This window comes from Patiria miniata, unplaced genomic scaffold, assembly GCF_015706575.1.
Source record: "Patiria miniata isolate m_02_andy unplaced genomic scaffold, ASM1570657v1 HiC_scaffold_3, whole genome shotgun sequence".
In the NCBI taxonomy this organism is placed as follows: domain Eukaryota; kingdom Metazoa; phylum Echinodermata; class Asteroidea; order Valvatida; family Asterinidae; genus Patiria; species Patiria miniata.
Genome location: NW_024037069.1, coordinates 14,491,341 through 14,518,929, shown reverse-complemented (window position 1 = coordinate 14,518,929; position 27,589 = coordinate 14,491,341). Strand labels below are relative to the sequence as shown.

General features: G+C 39.1%; 1 protein-coding gene across 1 annotated transcript in view; it reads right to left on the bottom strand.

Annotated features, from left to right (window-relative positions):
- Nucleotides 1-20,796, bottom strand: part of LOC119738075 (sentrin-specific protease 8-like) — a 28,088-nt gene extending 7,292 nt beyond the window's left edge. Inside the window, exons 1-5 of the mRNA XM_038212802.1 lie at nt 20,656-20,796; nt 18,519-18,607; nt 13,882-13,990; nt 12,238-12,353; nt 7,097-7,147 (exon numbers count right to left, since the gene is read on the bottom strand). Of these exons, the coding sequence (XP_038068730.1) occupies nt 7,097-7,147; nt 12,238-12,353; nt 13,882-13,990; nt 18,519-18,607; nt 20,656-20,777 (487 nt within the window). The 5' untranslated portion in view covers nt 20,778-20,796. The remainder of the gene's footprint in view (nt 1-7,096; nt 7,148-12,237; nt 12,354-13,881; nt 13,991-18,518; nt 18,608-20,655) is intronic.
- Nucleotides 20,797-27,589: the final 6,793 nt, after the last annotated feature.

The window sequence follows — 27,589 nt, the reverse complement described above, 5'->3', positions numbered from 1 at the left end:
GTGGGTTTATTTTTCTCCTTTTTGCCTTCTTTTACTTTCCTATCTGCATTTGATGACATGAATGTTTGCCGTGGGTGGCAAACACACATGAGCAGATGAAGTACGTGTTTCAGGTAAAGAGATCCAACTCTGTCAATGTACATTTATAGGGGAAGTGCACATCATTAGCACTGATGGAAAGGCAGTGCAGTCAATATGTGGACCTCTGAACAAAAGATGTCCACATAGTGCAGGTAGTGAACACGTTGTGTGGACTTTCCCACGTCCACACAAGGTTTTCCCCTCTCTGAAAAAAAAGTTTAAGAGGCACTTTAGGTTAGGGTTATCCGTCGCAAAGCGAAGAGGTACCCACAAGGAAATCATGATCAAAATTTGGGTTGAAAGAGTGTTCACATGCAGTGCAGTGCGAGTATTCGATTTTGTTTCCTTCGATTTTTCTTAACTACAAGAAAACAAAGGAATGTCCACACTAGGTATGTAACGTAAACATGAATGCTCAGAAGCATGTGCAAGAGGCAAGGGCCATTAACGTCAACAACATGTTTTTTGTTTTGTTTTTAAATGAAGCCAAATATTGCCATGTACATGACATTGTACAAAATGTACTCAACTGTATAATATAGATTTGAGGTACTTCATAGACAGCTTTCAGTGTGTGTTGTAAAGCCTCGGGTATACTTGTACACGTAATGGTGTTTGTAAGATTTAGATGATTCAGCACATATATTGTAGATCTTTCAGAAAGGATTTTGAGTCCTGTCTACAAAGCCTAATTGGAAATTTGCGTTTCGTATTTATTGACTAATCTTAGGTATCCATGCATCATATTGAGATGTAAAATAAACCTGGAGGCTAACTATATGCATATGAAGTAGATTTGAACGTAACAGTATTAACAAATATGCTTGGTATGAGGTACATGTATTTCTAATGCAAAAAACCCGAACATAAACAATCGCTTTGTTTGCAGGTTGAGCAATGCACATTAAAAAAGCTGAAAACTTAAAATATTTTTTGTCTTACAAATGTTTTGAAACCAAATACTAGCACACTACTCTCAGCATCTTCAAAACTTCAAACTCTGGCCAGTCGTACATGTTACTTTAAGTCGTTCAAGTACAGACTTGACATATATGAGCCTCTGCCCTACATTCCCAATTTCAGGGGTAATGATTGAAACCAGATACACATACTACTTTCAACCACCCAACAAAAAAGAAAAGTAGGACTGGGTTAAAAACAAAGATACCGGAGAAGGTATACTGTTAACAATAAAATTTAAAGACAATATTGATTCTACAAGATACTATGTACAAGAAACACTCCAAAGACTTGAAAGGAGGCTACAGGGACTTAAAATTCGGCCGCTATGGTGAGACAATTCTTGACCCAGTATTAACGATTTTTACTTGTAATGGGATCTCCCGTGCCGCATCCGGCTGCCGCTGGGTGTTCTACTTGAGGACAGCCAAGCCTATCGTGTTAACCAAATAAAAATGATTTTCTTCTTCACGCCTTCAAATCAAGCCATCAGATTTGTTTGTCTTTTATTTCACAGCGCCCACGCACAACTCCCTGTAATGGGTCGAGTGGATGGACGGATCGGGTAGCTACAGGATGCAATATTTCATAATAATCCCTTTTTTTGTCTTTGGTCAATCTTGGGTGGCAAATGTGGAATAGGAAGCTCGCATTGCGCTCACACATCAGTCCATCTCATCTCCAGCTGTCCCCCTCTGACACTGCTCTAGAAATGTCCACATTTTCCCATCTGTATGCAAAATTCCAGCATGAGGTAAAGCTTAAAATCCTTGCAGAATGTGAATTAGCGTGGACACTAATATCAGGCCTCAGAATTACGCATCAAGCCAGCTACTGATCTGTTCTTCTCAGAACCATCACAAACCAAACTAACACAAGAGATTTATTTCACATGGTGTGCATTTTTTTGCGAAAACTTACCTTGCTGATTTGAATAATCATAAGGGAAGACAATGCTTTGTGCAATAGGGCAAATATGTGGCGGAAAAAAGTTTAAGCCATATAAATGGGGCTCTGTGAGTGATTCAGCTCCTGGATTTATCGATAAGCATGAGTTTTCATACTCCGCCAAAGTAAACAAAAAATTACACATGAATGACGTCAACAGCAATAATATAGGCCTACACCGGACTTCGAATTTGGGAGCTAGATAGTTTTTGGGAGCTACCGTCACCTGTAGAACCCTGGTTGGTATGAGCACACAATATTTGACTACGAAAAAAAAACATGTACATGTGTACCTTTCATCATGATTAACCGTGAGCAACCTCAATCAACTAGTATGCATTTATGTGCAAAGTATGCATTTATGTGCAACTACTGTCAGCAAGTTTTCCTTTCTGTGTTCTTGGCAGGTGAACGAACGAAACTGTTTATGTCTCAGTTCTATTGCTCTCAAGATATCAAAGGTTTGTTCAAAGCTTCACGAAGATGAGGTGAATCTCTCCACTGGCAATTATGGTGCCGTTCTTGCTGTTAACCAGCCGCGGATGCTAGTGTGTAAACAGCCCAAACCCCTAGGTGATCCTGCCATCGATTATTAGCCACTGATTGGTCTGGTGCTTAGAGCGGTCTGGGATCACTAAAGCCCGGCTTTATTGCGTACTGTCGTTTATGTATATATGTACACGTCATTGTATCCTATGTGGATCACTTGAACTCACAGCTGTAGAAGTAGGTAAAATATCACGGGTAAACATGGGATTACATGGGATAGACTGTATTGGGTTGGTCAATGACCGACACAAAGTAGTATATGAACAAGACTTTACTTACCTAGGTTACCTAGTTCAGCAGGACCCGAGAGTCTCAGGTTAGGGCATTATCTAGAGATTCAGTCAGTCAGTGCCTTAAAGGTCAGTAAGCTGGCGCTTTTGGGTCCAGCAACAACTACTCGATTTTTGTGTAAACATATAGATGTAGATAGCGTTCTACAGATAGTTTATTGTGGTCATCACAATAACATTAGCATACTTTCAAACCAAATCGAAGTTATATTTATTTGAATTTTATGACTAAAACTCCATGACCCTTCCAAGCTTTTTACGGAACTGTTACATAATTAAAGCCTATTACATAAACATACATTACGTGTAGCTAATGTAAACGTATAAGTATGATTTTGTTAACATCCATTTATAATTATCAAGTTCACTTTTCCGATTTTATCTTGTACGTGTTCATCTAATGACCTTATAGTCTCCCAATTTTTACAGAGAACACATAACTTAAATTATAATAATTGCACAACCCCACACGTCACAACCTTATGATCGATGGAAGTCCCCCAGTAGTGCAATTAACAATGCACCACCAAATATTTTTTCTCACCAAATAACAACATTTCTCATTATGGGAAAAGGTGTTAAACCGTAAAATCGAGTCCGGTGAGAGCATGGGAGGCCGTTTCTACCTGAATGACTCGGTTATAAAGTACAGCATCACCTCTGTGCCCCAAGTAGCGTAATTGGAGTGGATGTGGGGCCGGCATCATTGACTGTTGGTAGTTCAATAGATAATGACGCATATAGATCACAAGACTTGTGTGAAGATCACGAGGGTAAGCACAGGGCAGATCGGTGAGAGGTGACGGGGAGGCATTTTTGAAGTATTTTTATAAATTGAGTTGCTAATTTGTAGCAATGATTAAATGTAAGTTATTATCTTTCGATGAGCCATTGTAAGAAAAAAATCATACAACGATAAATCACGTCAAGCTTCTTTTCTTTCTCCTGCACGGTTTCTGGTTAGGGACATCTTACTCCAAATTTCTAGGCATTAACAGAAATTACATGTATGGTCAGTTTAAGTATATTTGCAAGTTGCCTATAAAAAAATCAAGCGTGTCTGTACAACCCTAATAGACTGAAGACCTGATCTCATATGAATACATACATGCACACCATCCTCAATCCTTCTCAAAATCAGTTGCAATGCACCCTTAAATTTCTGCCTTTCCTGTTGTCTGATTGGCCTAGTTCACAAGAACACCAACATGCGGAAAGCATCTGTGCATGTTATATTTAAATCAAGTTGACCCCACGTCAGAGGTCAGGGGTCAACAACTAGCTGACCAATCTCTGACTCTCTCTCTATATATATCTGAGTGAGATATTTGAGGCAGTATCTGCAGACTACATGGATCAGTCCGGCTTTCTGACGAGATAAATCGGCGAGAAGAGCACTATAATTTACACATTCCACCACACGTATATACCTTCATATAACTTGAAAGTCCCTTGTTTTCTGAACATCATGCATGTGGATTTGTTCATTAATGCTTTTTGCTGTATATACACTAGAAAATTAAGGTAAATAGGCAATTTCAAAAGGCTGATTATAGCGTTACGTTTCAACATTTGACAAATACCAAAGGTTTCCAGTCCTGACAAACATCTAAAGCTGGACTCTCAAACTGCCTATTTGCAAGTCGATGAACACTGGCTGTTTAATCAGATTTATTTGAATTGCAAATGGCTCGCTTGAATCAAAGCAATTAATGTATGAATTCAAGGCTTAAAATACCCAGTGAGCCACGATTACCCAGTGTCCACTGATTTTCAAAAAAAATCCCTGTGGTCTCTGGGCTGGCAGAATTTCTCCTGAATAAGTTCAAGACCAGATATACTATTGGTTATTTTTTAAACACACTTATTTTCAGCTTTTGAATGCTTTGTTCCTTCCAATGAACCTACATCTTCCTAAGAAACATGTTTTACATTGCAGGAAATTCAATAATCTGAAAGGTGAAAATAGATAATGAAAACCGGATCGTATACTTGTATAATAGAAAACCTAGAAGACTATAAAGATTCTAAGCTGTACATTGTAGAGAAAGTGTGTTCATCTTTTCATAAAGTTGTAAACGTAATTCAAAGATTTGGTGAATACATCCTGCACGTGTTCTATAATAAGTGGATCATAAATGCCACAGCGGTACAGAAATGCCACATTATGACTGAAAACAAAATGTTTCTTAACAAAAGTCCATTGACACAGAAATACATTTCAAGATACTTGAGTACAAATGGAAAAAAAACCTCAACAGTGAAATTGAAGGATTTTATCACTGCATTTCGATATGTTACAGTTAGATTTCTTTTTGGTTTCGTTAGTTTTCACATCGCGGCTTGCTTCCACAATGAATCACAATTGCATTATCGCTCCCCTTCATATATATACCGGCTAATCGATCCAATGTCTCGCAGCGCGACATGTCCTGCAGTGAAACATCTACTCGGACGTGACCCACAAAATAGGTTTGTTAGAGTGTCAAACCCGCACTCTAATTAGACAAGAGCCCCAAAGGAAGAAGCCTCACCCCAACTCCATCGTATTCATTGCCAAACCTCCCCCATATACAATGACGGATTGGACCCCCAGGGGTGGGGCATAAATCGATGGCATGCCGGCATCTTGCATGAGTCCCCTCAAGCCTGCCAAACCACCACCCCCCCCCCTCCCCAAACCTAGTCCCCACCTTGCCAAAATTCTTCAGGGGTCTGGAAAATGTATTGTCTCTGGCTCTTGGTTCGGAGCTTCCATCCCAAAAAATCAGGATTCTAGATTTTCTTCTCAGATTCAACTAAAGATGATATTCGATATTGATCACCTCTGCTATATACGTCTAATGGATAGGGGTTTGTTACATGAGCGTCTGTCTCTATTTCAACTGCACAAGTTCGACTTCATGTTTGATTTCAATGAAATGAATAAATGGAACACTGACATCAAATGTTTAACATTAAACGTTTGAACGTCCATTAACTGCAGATTACTGTCTGGGAGAATACTTACAAATGGATGGGAAATAAATCGGAATATGGAGGATTTGAACCTATTGGAGGTTGCAGATTGTAATCTTCTTTGTACTATATATTAATTTAAAAAATGATCAAAAACTATATCTTGGGAACCATACAGAACCTATACGTACGCACACATTTACATGTACATGCACAGTACTCAATACATGTATGTTCTGATACAATAATTGACAATATTCGCTGTTTCGTGCAGAGGGTTTCATTATAATAAAGTTAACAATGAACTCACAGTTAACTTTACAAAATATGCATTTTTTCCCTCCTAAATTCTCATATGTGCGTCACTTGTCTAAGACATCAATCCATCAGACAATGCGACGTGATTGAGTACAATACGCCATTGAGTAGCGCTTAATGTTTCCCTGAACAGAAGACCGGTCCTTATAACTTGCTGTGTATACACGCATGTAGTACGAAGAGTATCTCTAATTAGATTTACTGCTGCAGTATTTTTTACGTCTGATGCCATTTATGTGAAAAATATACAGCAATTTCCCGTCACTTTGAACGGGGATGAAAGCAATATTAATTACTAAGCGGCTGTTTAAATATATATACATGTATTATACGTTTTCCCTCAATTCCCCGCAGTTTGTATTTTTTTTAAGTGGCATAGAAGAGTCATTATCTCAGAGTTTTTACATCTATCTACACTGTAATTAATTAGAACGAACTGCTGGCAGAATTGCATTTCAAACAAAACGGGACGAGACATGCATTCATACCCCATTCCACGCCTGAAGCACCAGATTATTTGTTTATTTTAAATGTAAACAAGTGCCACTGAAATATTGACTATGGGGAATAAAATATGCGAAAAGTGACAGGTACACGAAACTATCCTCAAAGTCGTCGTCAAGACGAGGAGCCAAACAGCCTGATGTCTGATGATATTCACACCTGAGGCACCCTAAGCCTCGTCCCATTCCACTCCAACCCCGTCTCTCCCCTTCTGACAGGGACAAGTGGCGCTTAAGTTCGTTGTTTTTTCGCTTGGCCTAGGTCTTGACATCAAGGGCATACAAATTCAGAATCTAAGAGTGGATTTGACTAGAAGCTGCCACTAGTAGAGGATGACCCTTCAGCATTACCACTATTCCAACGAGGGACATTAAATGCACATACATGTACTGCATTTGACACATCAAGTCGTAATACTAATTTATATTGAATAGTTTAACACCTGTTGTTTCTATAACATATTTTGCCCATAAGTGCATTAAACTCACCATTATCCTGTTGGGGGCATTCTTCTGCAACAAGGGTGATTTCACCTGAAGCTGAGAAACAAATACCAAATCAAATTATCCAATGACAATGGTATGAAAACAACTGATATGGGTACATACTAGATGAGTACAGCTCATTATAAAGCGATCTCTCAAAGGATCGGTAGGCCCTTACCAAATACATTTGACAATGTTGATATGATGGTCTCGACGACGAGGCACAATATAGGGGAGATTTGCGTTTAAAACATCTATCGATATGATTTATACAACAATGAGCAAGTCAACGCGTACAGCATAAATAACAATCGAATGAAAAAAGGCAACGGCTTTTTATCTGTCCAAAGCACTGCCGCTGGCATGGTTAGTATAATTTCCTGGGCGACAATTTGCCTTTCATTGAAACAAGTGACGCATTTATATAATAGGCCTCCCAGTGTAGGCAATAGTTAACACCTGAAATAAGTGGCCTACCACCTATATCTGTAGGGATTACAAAACAAATGCAAACATTTCAAAGAATGGTACTTAACATGTGACAGAACACGTCTTTGAACATTCTGGACAAGATTTTACAACTGCAACAACTGTTTTCATTTTATGATTTCGTCATGTTTGTATACCCCCAACAGCTAGGCTTTTCCAGTAATAAACTCAAATTTACACATGATTGTATATGCTAAATTTGACCATTGACGAACAGCCATAATTTACTGCGTGTCTTATCTGGCTGTAGGATTGTGCTGTTCGGCTCAGTTTGCATCTAATAACTCGTTCCAGAATTGTAGGTCAAGAATTTTAGAAAACGGGAGGAAGGGGAAGTGGTCCGACAAAAGGTAACTGGGGCATGCGTGTGTGTGCATCCGCCAGCGGATGTACCACGATTCATACCTGTGAATCGTGAAGAAGTGTTCCTGGGAAAGTAGGGCTTCAAATGGACATAATTGCGCGTTGTGCAAGATGGCCCATTAATTTAATGTCCAGTGAGGGTACAGGTATAATACCTGTACATCATGCACGTTGGCACAGCGGCATTTTGTCTTGTCCCGTAACCTAAAAAAGAGGTTTGAATGACAAGTTGTCAAAACTTTTTAATCTTAAGGATTTTGGGGACTTTTCTTCCCGGGGTCTGAACTATTCATCCGATATTTCTTAAACCATAAAAAATGTAGCACCAAAAACGAGAACTTCTTAAGAATCCTTTCAAACCAGATAATTATAATCAAATGCAGGTATTCAAAAGGGATTAACCACTGGCCTCGAAGCATACCCTCAACTCTCATGAATATGTAAAATGATTCACCTTACGAAAGTATAATTGTAAAGTCAAATGACAAGATTGGTGGAATAATCCAAAAATAAATGACTGTACATATTCAGATGGAAATTATGAAAGGAAGATGTATCTAATACTGGTATGTGTTTGATCACACTCTGTGAGCTGTCAGTTTGTCCTTAGCTATCATATTAATTCCACCAATTACTGTATGAATGGGTGCTCAAGGACGTTAAGGCTGTTTGTATAAGAAACTATCTGTATCTGGTTCTATGATCATAGCGCCGTGTCCACTCCACAGGCTCCACATATTTTCTAATGTTTCTACCTTTGCGTGCCGTGAACATCTGGCTGGTAGAGCGGCATCCATGTGGAATGAAGGACACATAATGCTCACGAACATGTATGTTATGCAGGTGATGCAGCTACTAGGCCAATCATGCCATGCATATAGGTGATCATTTTATTTGTCATCAGCTGTTTCCCAAAATACTCATCTGGGTACATGTCTGGTACATCTGGTACATGTCTTTGCAGAGAGCTTTTCTGGCATAAAGCTCTGCGAACTTGACCTAGCTGGTTAACTGTTAGGATTCCTTACCGGAGGTTCGGGGTTTGGATTCTGCTGTAAGCTGCATGTTGTGTTCTTGAGCAAGCACACATAACTCACATTGTCATTGTCTTCCTGAGACAATGCGCATGTCTTAGGATTTGCAGCAGATAAGCAGCATCACATGCAAAGGTACACACATGCATGTTTCCTACTGAACATTTAGATGCAAGTTTCAAAATGTCGAACCCATCGACAGCAGCGAGGGGTACAATGTCCTTGTACACAGAGCCGACTCAGATAAATAACTTCCTTGTATCTTTTCTTTTAAAGGGCTAATAAGATGATTCTAAGTTTCATCAGACTTTGACCATACGAGCTGTGCCCGGTGAGTACATTTAACGTTCACAATAGAGGTATATAATATAGTACTTCAGGCTTTTCGCTTTGAGTTGTGTTCTCAACATGTTGCAAATGGAGCTGAGAGGTGTAGCCTGAGTCTTATTTAACAGGGTAGTGGTCAAGTTAAAAGTAGTGCGTACTACAGGATGGTGTTTTCTTCAGTTAATTAAGTTATCTAATATATTCAACAAAGAGACAAACAATGACACTCAGATTTCAGAACAAATGCGTAATTTGTTTTAGTCAATCATAATTGGTGACATGCATCTTAGCAAATGTCGGATCGGAAAGTGATATCTCCCTGCTGAGGGAAATTGGAGGAATTGACGGAAATTGACTTTAACAAACAGTGAGTTTACAATCACAAGTGTAGAATGTCAAATATCAAAATACATGCACGTCAGGGGTTGCAAGGAATTAAGCGTATTAACCACGACTCTTGATTGGTCAGTGACATTGCTTTAAGGCATAACCTGTAGTCTATGATTGGTTATTTGAGCAAAGTAAGGAGACAGCCCTCTGGTCACGCCACACGATATCTCATAATTACAGACAAATACGCTCTAGGTATTGTTAGGTGACGTCACCGTGTACGTCACTCTATTCAGCTGTGCGGAAGTAGCCTCTGGGGGGAGAGCCAATTTCTTGATGTTTAATTTCATAACCTTGGGAGGACTGAGGAGACTTTTAACAGCCTCATCCGCTCAAGGGGAAGTCCCGGGAGAAATAGAGAGCCACTGCATGCACGGTCATGTCTGGACAGAGATGGGGGGGGGGGGCACTTACATGTACGGTAGGTGTACCAACAAAGCTCTTGGTGGAGATTGTGTATGTGCTTAGTACATGTACATGTAAGCTTTGTGTTTGTAATCTTATGCAAGACTTCTTACCACAACTACTTCCATGAACACATGAAAAACTATCCTATCTCAGGCTGCCTCTGCCCCTCTTCTTAATAATAAATTGGGCATACATGTGTACATGGCATATACAGCGTGTCCCAATAAACATTGTGCATGAAGAAATCGCTGATTTTCTTAAAAGTTGGGTCAGACTTGTTAATCAAATTTTATAGCATTTTCAAGCCTATTGTTTTGTTTATAATTAGTGAAAAAGTAAGAAAATCCAACAATGCAAACCTGAGATATCTTTGATTTAGTAAGGCTATGTAGTTTTCGACCTGCACAATGTAATTTCAACACTTCGTATTTGCTTGTACATGTGTATATTATACCAATTATTGGGTTATTGCCTGTGTTACGCAGTGCTTGAAATATTGCATAGCCTGTATGTTAAGGGTGTTCACCAATAACATATTAGGTCCATAACATTATTATCAAATCTAATACCACTAATTGGAATGCCTAATATCAGGTGTTCAGTCTTTGACACAGATTTTGAAAGGACAATGAACATGCAATCTTTTTTGACAGCTGAAATGTTTGGCCTATAAGCTTAACTACAGGATTCGACCTGAGCAGGAGGAAAATAATATAGCCTTACAAAATCAACGATATCGCCCTGGTTTGCAATGATGGATTTTCTTGACATTTCCACTAATTCTAAACAAGACCATAGGCTTTAAAATAATATAAAATTTGATTAGCTAATATGACCACCTTTTGAGCAAATCAACGACCCATTCATGCACAATGTTTATTGGGACATGCTGTAGTTATGATAGAAGACACAGAAGTGTCAATGTTAATAGTTCATAAACATATGTCAAAAGTGTTCATGTATCATGGGGAAAAAAGTAGGCAACTACATGTAGTCTTCCAATCATTAAACCTGACAATGGTAACATGATCTGTCACTTTGATCTGTTTTTTAAATACTCTCTTTAAACGGCGACAGCTTTTATATGTGTGACCTTACAGAGATAAGTGTTGGACTGTAACATCCATATACACAGTGTATCCCTTGAGGGTAAAGTAATATATAGGTGAAATATCAACTGTGATGTTGGATAATAGCTTGTTTGACTCTGCAAGGCAATCTCCTCCTTGTGTTCTTATAAAAGAGGGATATCTCTAAAGAGTTCTTGTTTTGAAACGGGCTCTTATCCAGTTCATGTCCCATGACGCATAAGCACACAACAGTTTTGCGGTATTTGGAACGGATGACGGATAAACACGCAGCAACCAAGGCCGGAAATATCGATCTGGAACCTGTTCACTGGGAGTAAGGCCTGAAATATCAGGGTGTGCCACCCACAGATGACGGCCTGAACCCGTCTGGCATCGAGGTTCATGAGAAATAATCCCGCGCATGTGTCCGGTCAATGTCAAAATAATCCCAGTGCAAACAGGTTAAGTAAAGTAAAAATAATAAATATAAAAACAATTAAATAAAAACTAATCTTGAGGAATTGCTATCGAACTTTGCATTAAAGTAACTTTAAATTAAAAAGTTTACAAACACAGAATGAAGACATTATTTTTTTAACAATGTGGTGTACAGGACAGCTTTTTTTCTTTGCATTTTTGGGAATCATCAGCCAGGTATTTCAAACAGTAGACATGCATTTTGCAGACTGTGGAAACATCCTGTAATTCTCCCAACATGCCCAAGGGCAGATCCAGAATACCATTTTTGGGGTAGCAAAAAAATGTTGGTCCCCCCAAAAGGATGTCCAAACAATTACGGCGAGGGGTTCCTGGCCCGCTTCAGGGCCCCACAATTTTGGTGGGGTCTAGATGCTCTGTGATGCGATCTGAGGCAATTTCTGACCACTTTAACAATTTTTTTTAAGGCAAAGATGGTGTTGTCCGCAGTGCCTGCCTTTATTGCAACGTCACTGGGGGGGGGGGGGGGGCATGGCCCAATTGCCCCCCCCCCCCCCCGAATCAGCCCTTGAATTCTCCAAGAAAAGAACGGAAAATGCAATTTGCATAACATGTGTATATATACCTTTAAGAAAAGGATGAAGTTTACAGCAGAGAATCATAGCTGAGCCCTGATTCATTGATCCTGACGAGTCATAGTGACTGAATTTGTTGTCTGTCCTGTCAAATATCAGCAGACTCCTGAAAATGTCAGAATTCACAAATGTGCAATAATTTCATACATGTCTTATGGAACAAACTATAGTACAACTTTTGATACATAACATGGGTAGATTCAAATAATAATACCCAAAAAAACTTGGAAGTTACATAATATGTCACATGCAGTGTAAATGACACTAAATCTTGCTAGATTTTTGGATGGTACATGAAAGGTGGTGACACTACAGTATACCACTTTTTATACACAGGTACAAATGTCATAGATTACATTCATGTACAAAGTGATATCTTTTCAAATAAAAGTAGCCGCTAGACCAAGCAAAAAATAGTTCTGCTTTTGGTTTCCCTACCTACCCTATTCTGACAGCCCCTACCCTAATTTTTTTTATGGGAAAAATTAGAGAGAAAAAACCACCCAAAACCATTACCCTTGACTACACACAGAAGCCTCCAAATGATCGTACCCAAAAAAAAATGGCAACAAAAATTAACATTCCATACCTTCCTACCCTATTTTCGAATGCCATGTAATTGGAAGCAGAACTAGTTTTTTGGCCTTATACACATATATGAACTGTATGTACATGTACATGTACATGTAGTTAAATATAAAAGTAACTGAATCGTGAGTTCGCAATGCAAGAACAAATAGCATAAAGCATCGAAGAGCAAATAAATCAACGCCAGTGCCTTTCTCTGTATTTCTCACCATTCTGACATTTCCCAATTGTTTCTTCTGATTCTCATTGGACCCGGCCACATTTAACTAGAATGCAAGAACGGAAAAGTGTGCTTTGCTTAACTCTGATTAAATTCTTTTTCCTTGTTGAGAAATATTGTCAGTCATCCTTGCTCTGCACAAATTGAGTTAGAGCGTGAGCGAACCACACTGTGTAATGAATGTTTCGCTGCACATGAGCCGTGGTTATCCAACAGTACAGAACAAGGCACTTCCTTCGGATTGTCTAACTCCTGCTTTGCTCCACTCCCGATCAATTTTTGTTTCCATGGGAACAGAGACAATATGCTGAATTGATCAAAACATGAAGATTATTTTCTTATTTACATTATGTATTGATTTTGCCATATTTATCCTAACATGATCAGATTAGCTCACTCAACCTTTTTACTGTAAGGTGTACAGATGCAACAGTGGCAGTGTGGGGGGTTGGGGGTGCAACATGATATCAGTAAAATGGCGCCAAAAATAATAAATGGAATGCTTAAGTTCCTATAACTATTAAATGTGTTCTCAAATTACCTCAGAGTGCAGAGGTAAACATCATAGATTTAGCAATGTCTGGAGAACATGCCCTGGGACAACCCCCCCCCCCCCCCAAGCGGGTAGCACCTTTGACACACCTTCATTCAACCACTCCCCCCCCCCCACCCTTCTTTTCATGGAAGTTAGATCTACCTCTGTGTATACTAGGTTACTAAAGAACATACATGTACATGTACATTCAAAGTGATTGTGCTCATTCATTTTTCTAGGCCCTTCTTTTGTCTCATTATACTCTCTGAAGTCATGTAATTTTAAGCTTACCAATGGGATCCACCTGCTGAGTCTTGGCAATGATGGTCATTGACTGCCAAAAACACAAAGTCTTTACTGGATAGATCTAGAGGATCTAAGAAAATGGCCACTTCATCATCTGAGCAGAACAAAAAACGATAAATTAAGAGTAATTTACTGAAACAAAAATTGTTCATTCCTTATGGCTGAACAGACGACTGTTTAATGATACTTTGTTCTCTTTGAAATTCAGTATTGCACTGCATGTGATGCAATGTACATGTACATGTAAGTTCAATACCCATCCATTCGATGCGTCAAAAGCCACAATGGAAACAGGCATAATTATATCAGAAACTTGGAGATGCATTCTCTGTGCTATTTCTCTGAGTATTTTTTTTTTCAATTGTTATTTGCCTAGCTATGTAAATATTGTTTACTTTTGAATGAGACATTGAATGAAAAAAAAATTAGTTATTGAATTATTTCTTCACAAAATTTGATTTATTGGCTGCTAGACAATAATTCTTAATAATAAGTCGCTTGCAGGAAAGAATTATTGCGCGCAATATGAAATTCCTTTTCAGAGGGTTGCAAAAATCAGAATAAATTATATAGTACTTTTGTTGTTAAAACTCGTTAAAACTTCCTTAGGCAAAAACAAAAAATCCATTTTTAAAGTGTGGGGGTACATGTAAGTCGTATGCAACTAAGGTGAAGGGTACATGTTCACTTACACACGTACACGTATCTGAATTGATTTTGTGTCAAGTGCGTGCATGTTTTATTAAGTAAAGTGTGAATGGCCCCCAGATGCCATCATTACGTTCACATCACTCCACTCTGTTAAACAAAACAGTACTTATGCCCCTGACATGTCTGATGGCATGGGAAAGTCCAAGTCATGTACATTTCCATGGATGTACGAGTGTATTCTGAGTCTGCAACAATATCTGATATACCGTATGTGTGGAGAGCAAACTAACACGACCCCACACGCCAGTCAATCAGAGTCCACTTCAGAAATTGTGACGTCATTTCATGCAGAAATGTCATTTTGCTGCCATTTTTTGTAAGACATGTACAACGGGGTTACCTAAGGCCCAATAGAAGGTGCCTGCTGAATGGTCAGAATCTGGAGGTCAGGTGGTTAATGATGCTTTGTATAATTAACCTCCGCATCTGCATGCATCTGCATGCAAATCATGGCGCTTGTGTGCAAGCGGATATTCCATAGTCTGGTATAAGTGCAGCCGGAGTTTCAATGTTATCCTGCTGGGGTTTATCCCCCCCCCCCCAAAAAAAAAAAAAAAAAATCTTAGAATTAGAACTACAGTACACTTGACAGTTTTTTATTGTTCGAATGTCTAAAGACAATTTTTAGAAAACCATGAGCAAAGTTAAGGCAGTGGTACTACAAATAACTTTATTTGTAGTACCACTGCCTGAACAATTTTGGACAGCTCAGTGACCCAAATGCAGCATCTACAGCATGCCACAACAGAAGGGTGTAAAAACAAGTACATGTGTACAGACAATGTTTGCCACCATTATTACATGTATGTATGCTCTGGCTCCGAGTTGTCTGTTATCACAGCTGACATGAACAAATAAAAACAATGGTGAATATCAATCATGGCTTGAGGCTGCTGTAGATATGTAGAGCTCTTTGAGTTGTAAGGACTTTGATGGAATGAAGGGTGCAACCTGTCAGATAGTAAACAAAATCTTGCAAAATAAAAAAACTGGGCTCCTTCTTCATGCCCAACAAAAATCTCAAGAATTTCCTGAATCATGTTTAAGGTCTAATTACACAAATTATATTGTTACTCTCATTGTGTGGTACATGTCAGTAATCGTTTTCCTCAACCCAGGCGATATTTGTAGCCTAACTAGGGTTGTTTGTTAAATTTGCCATTTGAGTTTAAATGGCAACATTTTGATGTACATGTAAATTGCAGCACATTCAGCATAACAGCCTACAGTACTATAGTACTATTACCAAAAAATCTACGATAACCCATATTGTACCAATTTTATAGGCCCCATTAGCAAGAGTAATGGGCTCTGTGCACAAGTACCCATCAACGGCCAGAGCAGGAGAGTTGGGGGTGACCTAGAGCGAATTTAAGAGGTAAAAACGTGCCCTCTTTTGTTGGCGCACGGAGGCCATAGTGATGATATAAGGTCTTGAGCAAAAAAATGATGGCTACATGTATCCTTGCACGTGCGTATACATGTATTTTCGTTATTAGGCGAGGTAAAAAGAACATCTGATCATCCCCGCCTGCATCCTTTTTTGAAGCAGCATCCTTATTTGTTTATTTCTTTCTCACCTCTAAAAGCTGACTTTATCTTGAATTCTGCTTTATAATAAAATACATAGAACAATTAGGAAAGCTAATTAAAAGCTATAAGATTTGAGGCTTTACATGGTGGGGTATCGGTATCGTTTCGGTTTTGCGGTAACACCATGTGGTAATAACTACTGCTTAGAAGATATTAGTTCTGAGAAGAACTTGTCCTGCTTATTATCAACTTGCTAAGTAGTTTTTTTGTTCTGTTTAGAACAGTCCTGCTGTAAGTTCTAAAAGAACTTGTCTTTGGTCTCAACGTTTCGACTAGCCTGCTCTAGTCATCGAGACTGACGATGACTAGAGCAGGCTAGTCGAAACGTTGAGACCAAAGACAAGTTCTTTTAGAACTTACAGCAGGACTGTTCTAAACAGAACAAAAAAACTACTTAGCAAGTTGATAATAAGCAGGACAAGTTCTTCTCAGAACTAATATCTTCTAAGCAGTAGTTATTACCACATGGTGTTACCGCAAAACCGAAACGATACTAATTAAAAGCTGGCAGTCGTTTAAAACCAAACTTGGTGGCCATTTTGAACTCAAATACTTGGCGGCTATTTTGAAAGAAAAATATATAAAACAAGTCAGGTGTGTTTACAAACACAAATGCCCCGCAACCGTGACTGTTCCCATGACAAAACACCACTCTTTTAACATCAACTTACATGTATCTTGGTCACATGGAACGTTCATTGACAGCATTAGTGTCTTCTGTAGGTTTTATATGAATTAATCCCTAATCCCTATGATCTTAGAATAAATACAAGATTTCTATTGTTTTAGCCACTGTGACCTTGACCCTTGACCTTTCGATCCCCAATGCGATAGGCCTATTTGGATTACCAAGAATGATTCACAAACCAAATTTGAAGTTCACATGTAAAGTATTTCTCAAGTTATTGCGCAGACAAAATTTCTTTTGTTTTAGCCACTGTGACCTTGACCCTTGACCTTTTGGCCCCAAATGCAATATGCTTCTTAGGATTGCCAAGGACAATCCACAAACCAAATTTGAAGTTCATATATGTAAAGTATATCTCAAGTTATCACAATGACAAAATTTCTTTTGTTTTAGCCACTGTGACCTTGCCCTTGACCTTTTGCCCCAAATGCAAAAGGCTTCTTAGGATTGCCAAGGACAATCCACAAACCAAATTTGAAGTTCATATGTAAAGACTAAAGTATTTCTCAAGTTATCGCGCTGACAACATTTCTATTGTTTTAGCCACTGTGACCTTGCCCTTGACCTTTTGCCCCAAATGCAAAAGGCTTCTTAGGATTGCCAAGGACAATCCACAAACCAAATTTGAAGTTCATATGTAAAGTATTTCTCAAGTTATCGCGCTGACAAAATTTCTATTGTTTCAGCCACTGTGACCTTGACCCTTGACCTTTTGGCCCCAAATGCAATGGGCTTCTTAGGATTGCCAAGGACAATCCACAAACCAAATTTGAAGTTCATATGTAAAGTATATCTCAAGTTATCACAATGACAAAATTTCTTTTGTTTTAGCCACTGTGACCTTGAACCTTTACCTTTTGGCACCAAATGCAAAAGGCTTCTTAGGATTGCCAAGGACAATCCACAAACCAAATTTGAAGTTCATATGTAAAGTATTTCTCAAGTTATCTCGCTGACAAAATTTCTGTTGTTTTAGTCACTGTGACCTTGACCCTTGACCTTTCGGCCCCAAATGCAAAAGGCTTCTTAGGATTACCAAGAACAATACACAAACCAAATTTGAAGTTCATATGTTAAGTATTTCTCAAGTTATCGCGCTGACAAGATTTGTCCGGACACACACACACACCCACCCACCTACACACCCACCCACCCACCCACGGAAGGACAAGGCGGAAACAGTGTGCCCCTTCGGCTTCGCCGCGGGGCATAAAAATACAAAGGCACACATCCTCTTCCTTTTGAAAAAACCCGGACGATCAACTATTTTTTTTTAAAAGAAAGTTTACATAAAATTCATGCAAATGGTCTCATCATAGGCTTTAAACAAAATATTAAGATTTCTTCCTTTTCATGCTTTTGAAAAAACCCGGACGATCAACTGGTTTTTTTTTTAAGAAAGTTTACATAAAATACATGCAAATGGTCTCATCATAGGCTTTAAACAAAATATTAAGATTTACAAATGTATGCACAGGATGATTCCCTATGCAAGCTTTAACAATATCATTTAATTTACAGAATATGACAAATCAAAGAATTTTCAATCTTTGTTGAAATGTAGTGTTAGAACTTCAAAATTGACAATCTTTGTTGAATTGTGATGTTACTTGTTAGAATTCAATCTCACCACGGCTAAGCTTGATACACTGTGTCACTTCCGGACTGACAAATGCCACTTTGCCAGCAAGGTCCTTGAACTTGTCATACTCAAAATATCTGTGAAAGAAAGAGACATTTTTAAGGGAATTTATTGGGAATTTATTGGTTGGAAACTTCATTTGACTTTTTGTCAGAAAGTGCAAGAAAAGCAATTTTCAGGAAATATGTAGGTATAAATGTTCTTAATAACATCTGCATTTTTTTATTAAAATGCTTTGAATGCATGAAAAATACACAATGAAATGACGGATTGAACTAAAACTAGAGAATATATGATCATTAATTCAGCATGTGTTGAAGTATTCATGATACATTTAATTACAAAAATGCATATTCATGAAAAATTAAATATTCATGATGGGGTACTGTAATGTTATTGTTATTGGCTCAAATGCCAAACATGCCAAAAAGGGCCTCCTCTTTCCTTTCTTTCAAAAAGGCACGACGCTAAACATGTTTTGTTTGGGGGGGGGGCAATATTAGATAAGTCACACAAAAATAGTCTACAGATTTAGCCTATACTCAGCCTAGGCTATACTAGTATCAACCTCGTCCCCAGGGTGTCGAGCAGTACGCACCCACCACTAGCTGCTCTCTCACCCTGGTATTTGATCATTTGCATATGTGCAAGATTTTTGAACACGTATTCAAATGAGGAATAGTCTGGTGTCTGCCTGTGCGTTACATTTGCGTTTGTTTATGTATGCGGTGTCTGGGGTAAAACCAGAATCAATTTGTCGCAGCGCGTGCATGGCGTGAGTTATGAAAGCACTATTTTATTTTAATTAAACTGTTACGATCTTAACGAGACAACATGCAGTAGCATATGTCAATCAAAATTAACAAATTGGAAAGGAAATAAATATTTTCGAGAAGGCGTGGGCGGATGATCGCGAAAACACGTATAGCTGGACTCCCTATTATCGCGGCATCCCTATTATCGCGGCATGGGAAACTGCTCTTTTTGCATTGCCAAAACTCCTCCAAGTGGCGATTTTTATCCAGTTCACCAGTCATCAAGGATTTTCTACTGAGTTGTATTAAAAGGACGATTAAAAAATGTTGTGTCTTTCAGGACATTTAACGATTTTAATAAATATTACCTTTTTCCAAAACTTGCAAAATTTTCCCTCACCGTGTCTGCTAAAAGGTGCCGTTTATATTTTAACATTAATCTTTAATTGTGCTCTGTCCATGAAAGTTCCATTGTCAGGTTCCCATTCTTCAGCTGCAAATGTAAAATGAAGTCGAACGACGATATTTGCAGCGCGCAATCGTATTCGTAACAACATTTACGGGATCAAAATAAGCACCGCGCGTTAGCGGAAATAAAGCGGCACACAGTGTAAAGTGAATGGTGCCCTCAATCGCCGATCAGTAGACTTGCCTCAGGGATTTGCGTTCTTCTTACGGGGGAAGGGCAGGGTCTTAAGAAATCATCCTGTAGAAATATAGTCTTTAATCAACTTGAACATTACAGGGAAAATATCTGACTTTAATCAGGGGATGTTTTGGTCAAACATTAATATGAATAAAAAAGTTTGGATCGTTATAAACACCACTTCCCACATACCGCGATAATAGAGAGTCCACCTCCGTTCGCACACTCCTCGCATGCCTATTTTCACAGGCATCGTACACGGAATAAACCACACCACCGTAGGATTTTTTTATATTAATTTAAAAAGGAAGAGTTATACAACCTAAGAGACAGGACAATTCGGGAAGGTTAGTGAGCAATCACTCTTCCGAATGAGAAACGTGATAAATACCGCGATAATAGGGCAACCCATCCTACTGCACGTTGTAAATATTAACAACACAAAGACGTACACGATATAAATCCATTTCTGGCCAATTGCAGTATCGAATCAGGATACAAGAAGAAAGTTTTCTATCCAGGGCTTACTATTGGAAACGAGGTTGGAAATAAAGTAAGCACTGGGGACGAGGTTGATTACTAGTATAGATTGTTTTGACAAAATTAACTTTTCACGTAACTGGTGAAGCATGTGAACACATGGTGAAGAATCAGAATATCAATCACGACGGAAGTTACTTTCAGACCGTGTGCAGGCAGTGATACCTTTTCAAAAGATACTTACTCGAAAGCAAAGCTGATCAGTTTGTCGTTAAGCCACCGTGGTCCATCAAGCAATTGTAAATCGCTATTTCTCAGCAGAGTATCATGGTAACTCAAAACTTTCTGCTCCGAACTCGCCGCCATTACACTCCCAAGATTGTTGATGAATAGTCCGACAAAGGAGGGCGCTATAATCTGTGTCGTTATGTGGCGCTTGTTTCCTTGCTAGGAATGCATGCATTTATTTAGTACTCATCACGACACTGGACTATTGATCTGGAAGTTTGTTTTTGAAAATGTCGCCTTCTGGTTTCTTGGTTAGTGTCTGAAACTTTTTTCCGAAAAAAGGATAATAGGACGAGTACGTTGTGGTCATTAAACCGGTTAGAAGTCAGCTCATTAGGCCTCGTGAGGTATTTTTAATGTAATTGTTCAGCTAAAAATGGGACAAGATACTATTACTATGCTTTAATTAATTTCCAAAGCACCAAGGCGTGAACAAATATGGCTCTTTTGAACGGATGGGTTGAACAAGATCCTTGATTACATGAATGTAAAAGTTTCTGCAAATATTTTATTCCAACACAAAATTGCATGAAGTTCAGTCAGTAGCCTATGTCACCCCCCCCCCTTCCCTGGCTTTTCAAAGCTGTCCGTCCCCCCCCCCCCCCACCCACCCAACCCCCATCTGACAAGAAATCACTGCTGCTGGCGTTGTCGGCGGTACGTGATTCTCTGTGCGCATGTACCCCTTCGTCTCTAGGATAGGAGCCTGCCAATCTCCATTAAGCCTATCAATTTCTAAACAATTTGCATGTTGAAGTTGTTTGTTATCCCCAGGGACCTAGGCTTTACACTGCATCGTGTCATTATTAGTCATCGTTACAATTCAACCTCAGATGGGTAGAAGTACTGAAGCCTAAGTGGTTATGAGGAAACAAATCCCAAAAATGCTTACTGATGAGACGGCCATCAGCGTCGTTGCAAGGAGGCAAATTATTGTTCAGCGAAGTTGTCTGGTTGGCCGGCTCGGATGGCCAAAGGGGAAGATTTTCTCTACAGCTCAGGTGATGAACTACCCACAGGGATACCACTAAGGTGCCATGATTGTTTATGGCGCGGCACGCAGCCTGTCTGATAGGCGGCTTGACAAAAAGTGATGAGACTTATCTTCATGCCAATTTCATACACGTACACGCACGGCGTCGGTGCTGAGCTGTCAATTTTGCTCAACGCAGATCGGAGGAAATAGAAAATGCTTATAATTATTATAGGCCTAGCCACCCACCAAAAATCAAGTCCCGTCTGTTACACTCTTGTAACCAAATCACAATCATACCAAAGTCTAAAGATAGAAATAACATAATAATGTAAAAACAGTTCAACGTTTCTCTAACTTTTTTCTTTTAAAAGCTACATTTTTTCTTCATTTTTCTCCGACGTTTTTAACCCTCTGAAAATTTCATGGTTGCTTTAGCGACCATATATAGGGCCTAACGCACACAAAAAAGATACGCCTAAATTATACACGGGCCGCAAACAACGGCGGATCCCGGGGGCAACGTGGGTCATGCCCCCCCCCCCCCCCCCCCCCCGCTAATTTAAATGTTCCTACGGTGCGTCTTAAGACGAACTGTTGGTAAGGCCTTCTTTCGTTGATTACTTCAAAATGACAGCTTGCCAGAAAGAACATTTTCACAGGGAGTTTAGTCCACTTACTATCTTTCAACCAAGTATGTTTTTCAACAATAATTACGCCAGTTACTTTTCGGATGGCTGCAAATGATGGACTATAGCTTTAAAAGTTAATAACGTTTGTATTGCTAGAAAAATCGCACGTAAAATATCAATTTTTCTCAAATAGCACGAGAAAGCAAGTTAACAACGTCAGTTTTGTTTTAGAATTTTGTGTAATGTTAATTTTACACGCACAGCGGTCTCCTCCGGCGATTCGTAGATGATTTCGTTTTCTAAAACTTATTTTGAAATTATGATTTGTGACTGATGTAAGTGTAGATATTGATCATTAATGTTCGTTTTCCAACAAGTATGTGAATATTAATTATATACAAATTGATAGACACGGGTATATAATGGCGTCGCCCCTCTGATAATTAAAGGCATCAATGCATCACAACAAATCCCTGTACTATTTTAGAGTTCAGTAATAAACTAAGGTTGGCTCCGGGCACAATCCATATCCGACTCGAGTGCCGGAAGAATTCGCCTTTTTAGTTGAGGAAATTTACCATGAAGGGTAAGTATTCAACCGGGATCAGTTTTTGTGCGGATGAATTGAAGACCATTAACCATGCATAAGAATAAATATTCCCCTTCCAATATTTCAAAGACGATAATAAGACGATATATCTATCAGCAGCAGCGGTGTCAGTATTGCCTTGAGCTAGAGAGTTTGGAAGTGTCCCATGCACAAATTCCTGCTAAACGGCGATACCCGACAACTATACCCTCCAACGTTCTGCTTAATTAAACCAGAGTCGATTCCTTCGATTCCTTTTGGCCTTCGCCTTCTTCAGCCGATATATCCGATTTCAGCTGGATGAATTCACGGTGTATTTGTGATTGAGATGGTCAGGTTTCACGGACCGTGAGAGGGAAAGACAGCTTAAGTGATTATTTCGAGTACTTGTTAAATTCCTTGAAACTTCCGCTTAAAGTCGCGTCATATGGATGTCCAAAACATATTGCGTATTTACGAAGAGTGCCAGATGAGAGGGGATTTATTTTATCGTCAAACAGTACAATTCAGGCTAGTGCTATAGTATTCATATTATTGTTATCCAACCTTTCTTCCTAGAATTATTCCCATCATGCAATCCCGTCAACATCGTATACCGGAAAAAGTTTTGAGAAAAATCCAAGGTTGTTTCGCATGATCCTACCCAAAACTTAATGATTTGATTATTTTAACATATATATATTATGTTGGCCTGCCGTGTTAATCTATTGGATTTTTTTCAACACTTCCTGACGCAGTGAAAGAACCTTGAATGTTCTAGACCACAATTTCAGTTTCAGGCCAGGCAAGAACTCAGTTCAATTTGTCGTATACAGATCACGTTAATCTTACGATACACTCAAACTTTAATTTAAAATGGCACTGAAAGGTCATTGCTCGTTTTGTCGAATGCAAAGAAAAAAACGAAGAAAGAAAAAAATATTCTCTTTACAACTTTCACTTTGTAAGCGATACAATCACGAGTCGCCACTTCATTTTGGATTCATTTTCTCCATGTAATGTCCTGCATTTTTGGTTCGAAATCCACTTGATGTAGCACCCCGCGAAAGCATTGCAATTAATTCGAAATTGAAACCCCGGCTGCGAGTGTACGTCAAGTGTTTTCATCACTTTGGCGACCATGGTTTAGACAATCGCTCAGAATGAGATCTTCCAGTTCGCTATTTGGTCGCCGTGCTTGACAAGCCTCAAGTGTGCATTACTTTTTCTTCTACAACTTGCAATTTTCTGCTCAATCGCTTTGTGAAAATTCAGTGACCTTTTGAGTAAAACTGTTCTTTTTTCCCACAAGTGCCCACATGGCATTTTAGAGCATTCTGTCTTCCCAAATAAGCGTTGTATCATCCACTGACATTAAAATGTCAAGTAGGCCTTGTAGTCCGCTATCGCGCATGTCTGCAGTTATATATCATCACCTGGTTGCTACCTGTTAGTCTAAAAGTATAAAGTTAGAACTAATATTAAACAATAATTGAACTGACAACGAGCGCTGTCTCAACGATAATGGTAAGTCTACTCTACGTTTGAAACACCCATGATATTGGTTATTATTGCCAATAGCCAATTGCAAGAGTTAAAATAAAACTATTTGGTATGATTGTTGCTGAGAATTCCTTTTGGTGCGTGTAGAATTGTCAATAAGCACTTCTATCTATTATAGTCTAAATGCACACGTTAACATGATTTTGCTAAATCTCCAGTACTGTTTTTACTGTTGTGTGTTTTCTAATGTCCTTTAAGTTTGGAAATGATATGGTACGTTGTGTGTGACATCTATTATAATTTGTTTTTAAAAAATCTCTGCTTCTGTTCATCTCTATGAATCCTCTAACTCTTCAACCACCTTCAAATTCAATCATTCCAGGCATTTCCATCTATTTAATTGTTCAAATAATTCTTCACCGGATGTTCGGGCTTGATCCCGTTCGCAGTTCCGCTTTAGATCATGCGCTTACTGCGTGCGAAGTAGTACTAATGCAAAATGGGTCAACAACGGTGCGATTTTGTGCAAACACCGCGATGATATCTTGTGTTTTGCTCTTAGCGCCCGAACGCGCCGGCGCCAGTCGCTCCTCCATCCCTGCTCTGGCGTGGTACACATGGTATCGTAGGGATATCACTCAACTCGTTTGCTGGAGTATTGAAAAAGCCCCAAGATAAGACCTGTAAATGGAGTACCTTTGCAGCAGAGGAGTGTCCGTGCGGAACTCGTAGATAGTGTGCACTGGCATGGTAAATACCTCACGGCTGGACGAGGAGTGGGGGAGCAAAGTGTTACGCGCACCGTCTATATGCAGTATAAGGTAGGTGATCGACCCGTATTATAGTGCCCGTTGTTTGTCCTTTCAAATGGCTGCCATTGAGAAACGGAAGAGCGAGAAAAACAAGAAGTGGCCGTTGACTTCTAATAACCTTGGAGAGCTGTTAACAAGACGAGTGATATTTTCTGTATTTTTATATCCCTTTCCCGTCTTAATTGTGAGAGAAAGAGCAGCCTTCGAGAGGGTTCTCAAACGTTGTTATTTTTAGTTCAAATTGAAAAGGCTAAAACTAAATGCCCTTGCCCTTCCAAGAAATTTGCCTCGAGCAGTTCTGATTGGCCGACAGGAAAGTGTTTGCATTGATCCTTTAAAATGTTCGTTTACAATCAAATTTGTTTCTACTTTCTTTTTTTCCAACCTACTCGTTGATGACGTATAATATCGTCACAAAACAAGGTTTTCCAATACTTCGTGCATGATATTTACATTTTACTCGTTGTAAACTTTAATGTGCATTTTTGCAAACTTTGTACAGCGACTGTGACGCCAAAAGTGCTTTGGTTTGTCTGACCACATCCAGCATACGACATTAGCATGATTGACAACAGCATAGATGCCATAAGTGCTCTTCCATGGCAGACAAACTCAAAGCCACGAAAGTCAAGCAAACCCATCATGTTTTATTCGACTGAGTTCTCGGCCATTGACCCGAGTCGCTTCAAGTGGGATGGATTGCTCTCTCTTTCTTTCTGCTATTGACCAGGCAGATAGAGGTTGCTTTTCAGAACGATGTTTTTTAAACATAAAATCAAGATGGTAAATATTCAACATGCAATATTAAATTGCGTGCACAAAGATTTAATGAATGCCAATGCTGAATTTTGCTCGTTTTGGAGGCGGTTAATAATTATCAACCCGACCAGTAGCTAGAACAGATTGTAGCTCGGCATCTTATTCAGATTTTAAAACTGTCAAGTCCTAGCCAACTTTGGAAAATGTACTTAAATATGTCAACTCAAGTAAAAAAAAAAAATATGACTTCAGATGTAAAAAAGAAACGGTAATTTTCTAGTCGTTCATATAAAAAAAATTAAGGTAAATGTTTAAAGAGAGCCGTATCAGTCCAACAAAAAATCATTTGCAATTGACGAATGAGTCTGCTGTGAGGAGATTCTTACAAATTGAACCATCAATTCACTATGTCAAATACATCGACGAAAAAGGTCTCTTACCTTATTGTCTTTATAATGTTGTTGATTTTGTTTGTCGGGTTATTCAGTTTTCGGTCACCGTGAACCGAATGCTTTGGTCCGTATAATCGTATTCAGCATCTGTCATTATACCCCCTTATGATGTTTATCTGTTCGCGGTTTGGCATGGTGGAAAAACGAGGCTGGGTTCACCTTTAAGATATGCGAATCGACGGCTGTTGACTGTTTGAGCAAGTCGAGCTACACTGTAGTAATAGGGAGTCCAGCGAAATCGCTGTTTCGAAATCGTTATTTGTATCTGCAAGTGTGTAAAAATATGGGTGCAAGTTTTACTTTGTTAGGAACAGATGCAATCATTCAAATCCAAAAGTAAAATCATTGTTCCCCTAATAATAAAGGACGTACTTTTCAAATACTTTTTAAGTAATAACCAAAAAGATGGTTAAATACGTCAATTGTAGCGTTCAATTTGGCAAAACTTCGGAGCGCATTTGCTGATGGGTGTCGCCATCTTGGAGAATGACGTCGATCTTTCGGTACTGCAAATTACTGTTTGGTATTCCTGCCCTTTCAACTACTAACCGGCATAATGAATTTTTGCTATAGAAAAAGTCCCAGCTTTCACACGATACCAAATTCTATGCTTAACTATTGATAGAGAAATCGCTAGGGAATTTGGCAAAAGTAGGGGGAAAACAGGTAATTTCTTCCGACTTCTCTCGCATAAAATATTACATTTCTTGTGTTCAGACTGTTTGACACCATCTGAAACTGTCATAAATAGAGCATTTGGACTTTTTTGTTTAAGAATGACATTTGAAAAGTTGCAAAAGTCCTTTGGTAAAGAATCGATAGGGTAAACAGAATGGCCGATGTCATTCCTCACGTTGTAGCCGTTTTCTTGCGTGGCGGCAACCAGACTGTGATAGTCTGGTACCGTATGTATATTATGCACGGCTGGTATCGTTCCATGGCCAGACTTAGTCGAATCACTCCTCTTAGCCTGAAACGTGGAAACAACGATTACGTGTAGGCCTACGCATGTTCTGTGTTGCCGCGTTGTGCGAAGCGGAATTTGAACTGTATTATGCCCGTGTCTCACGGCGAGCCGTCTGGCATTGTCTGGTCGCATCGCGGTACGTGGGCCCGGTCATCGTGCGGTATTCCGGGGAAATATCATAACTTGTTTGTAATGGGAGATAAAAAGCCAATTCAAAACTCAAA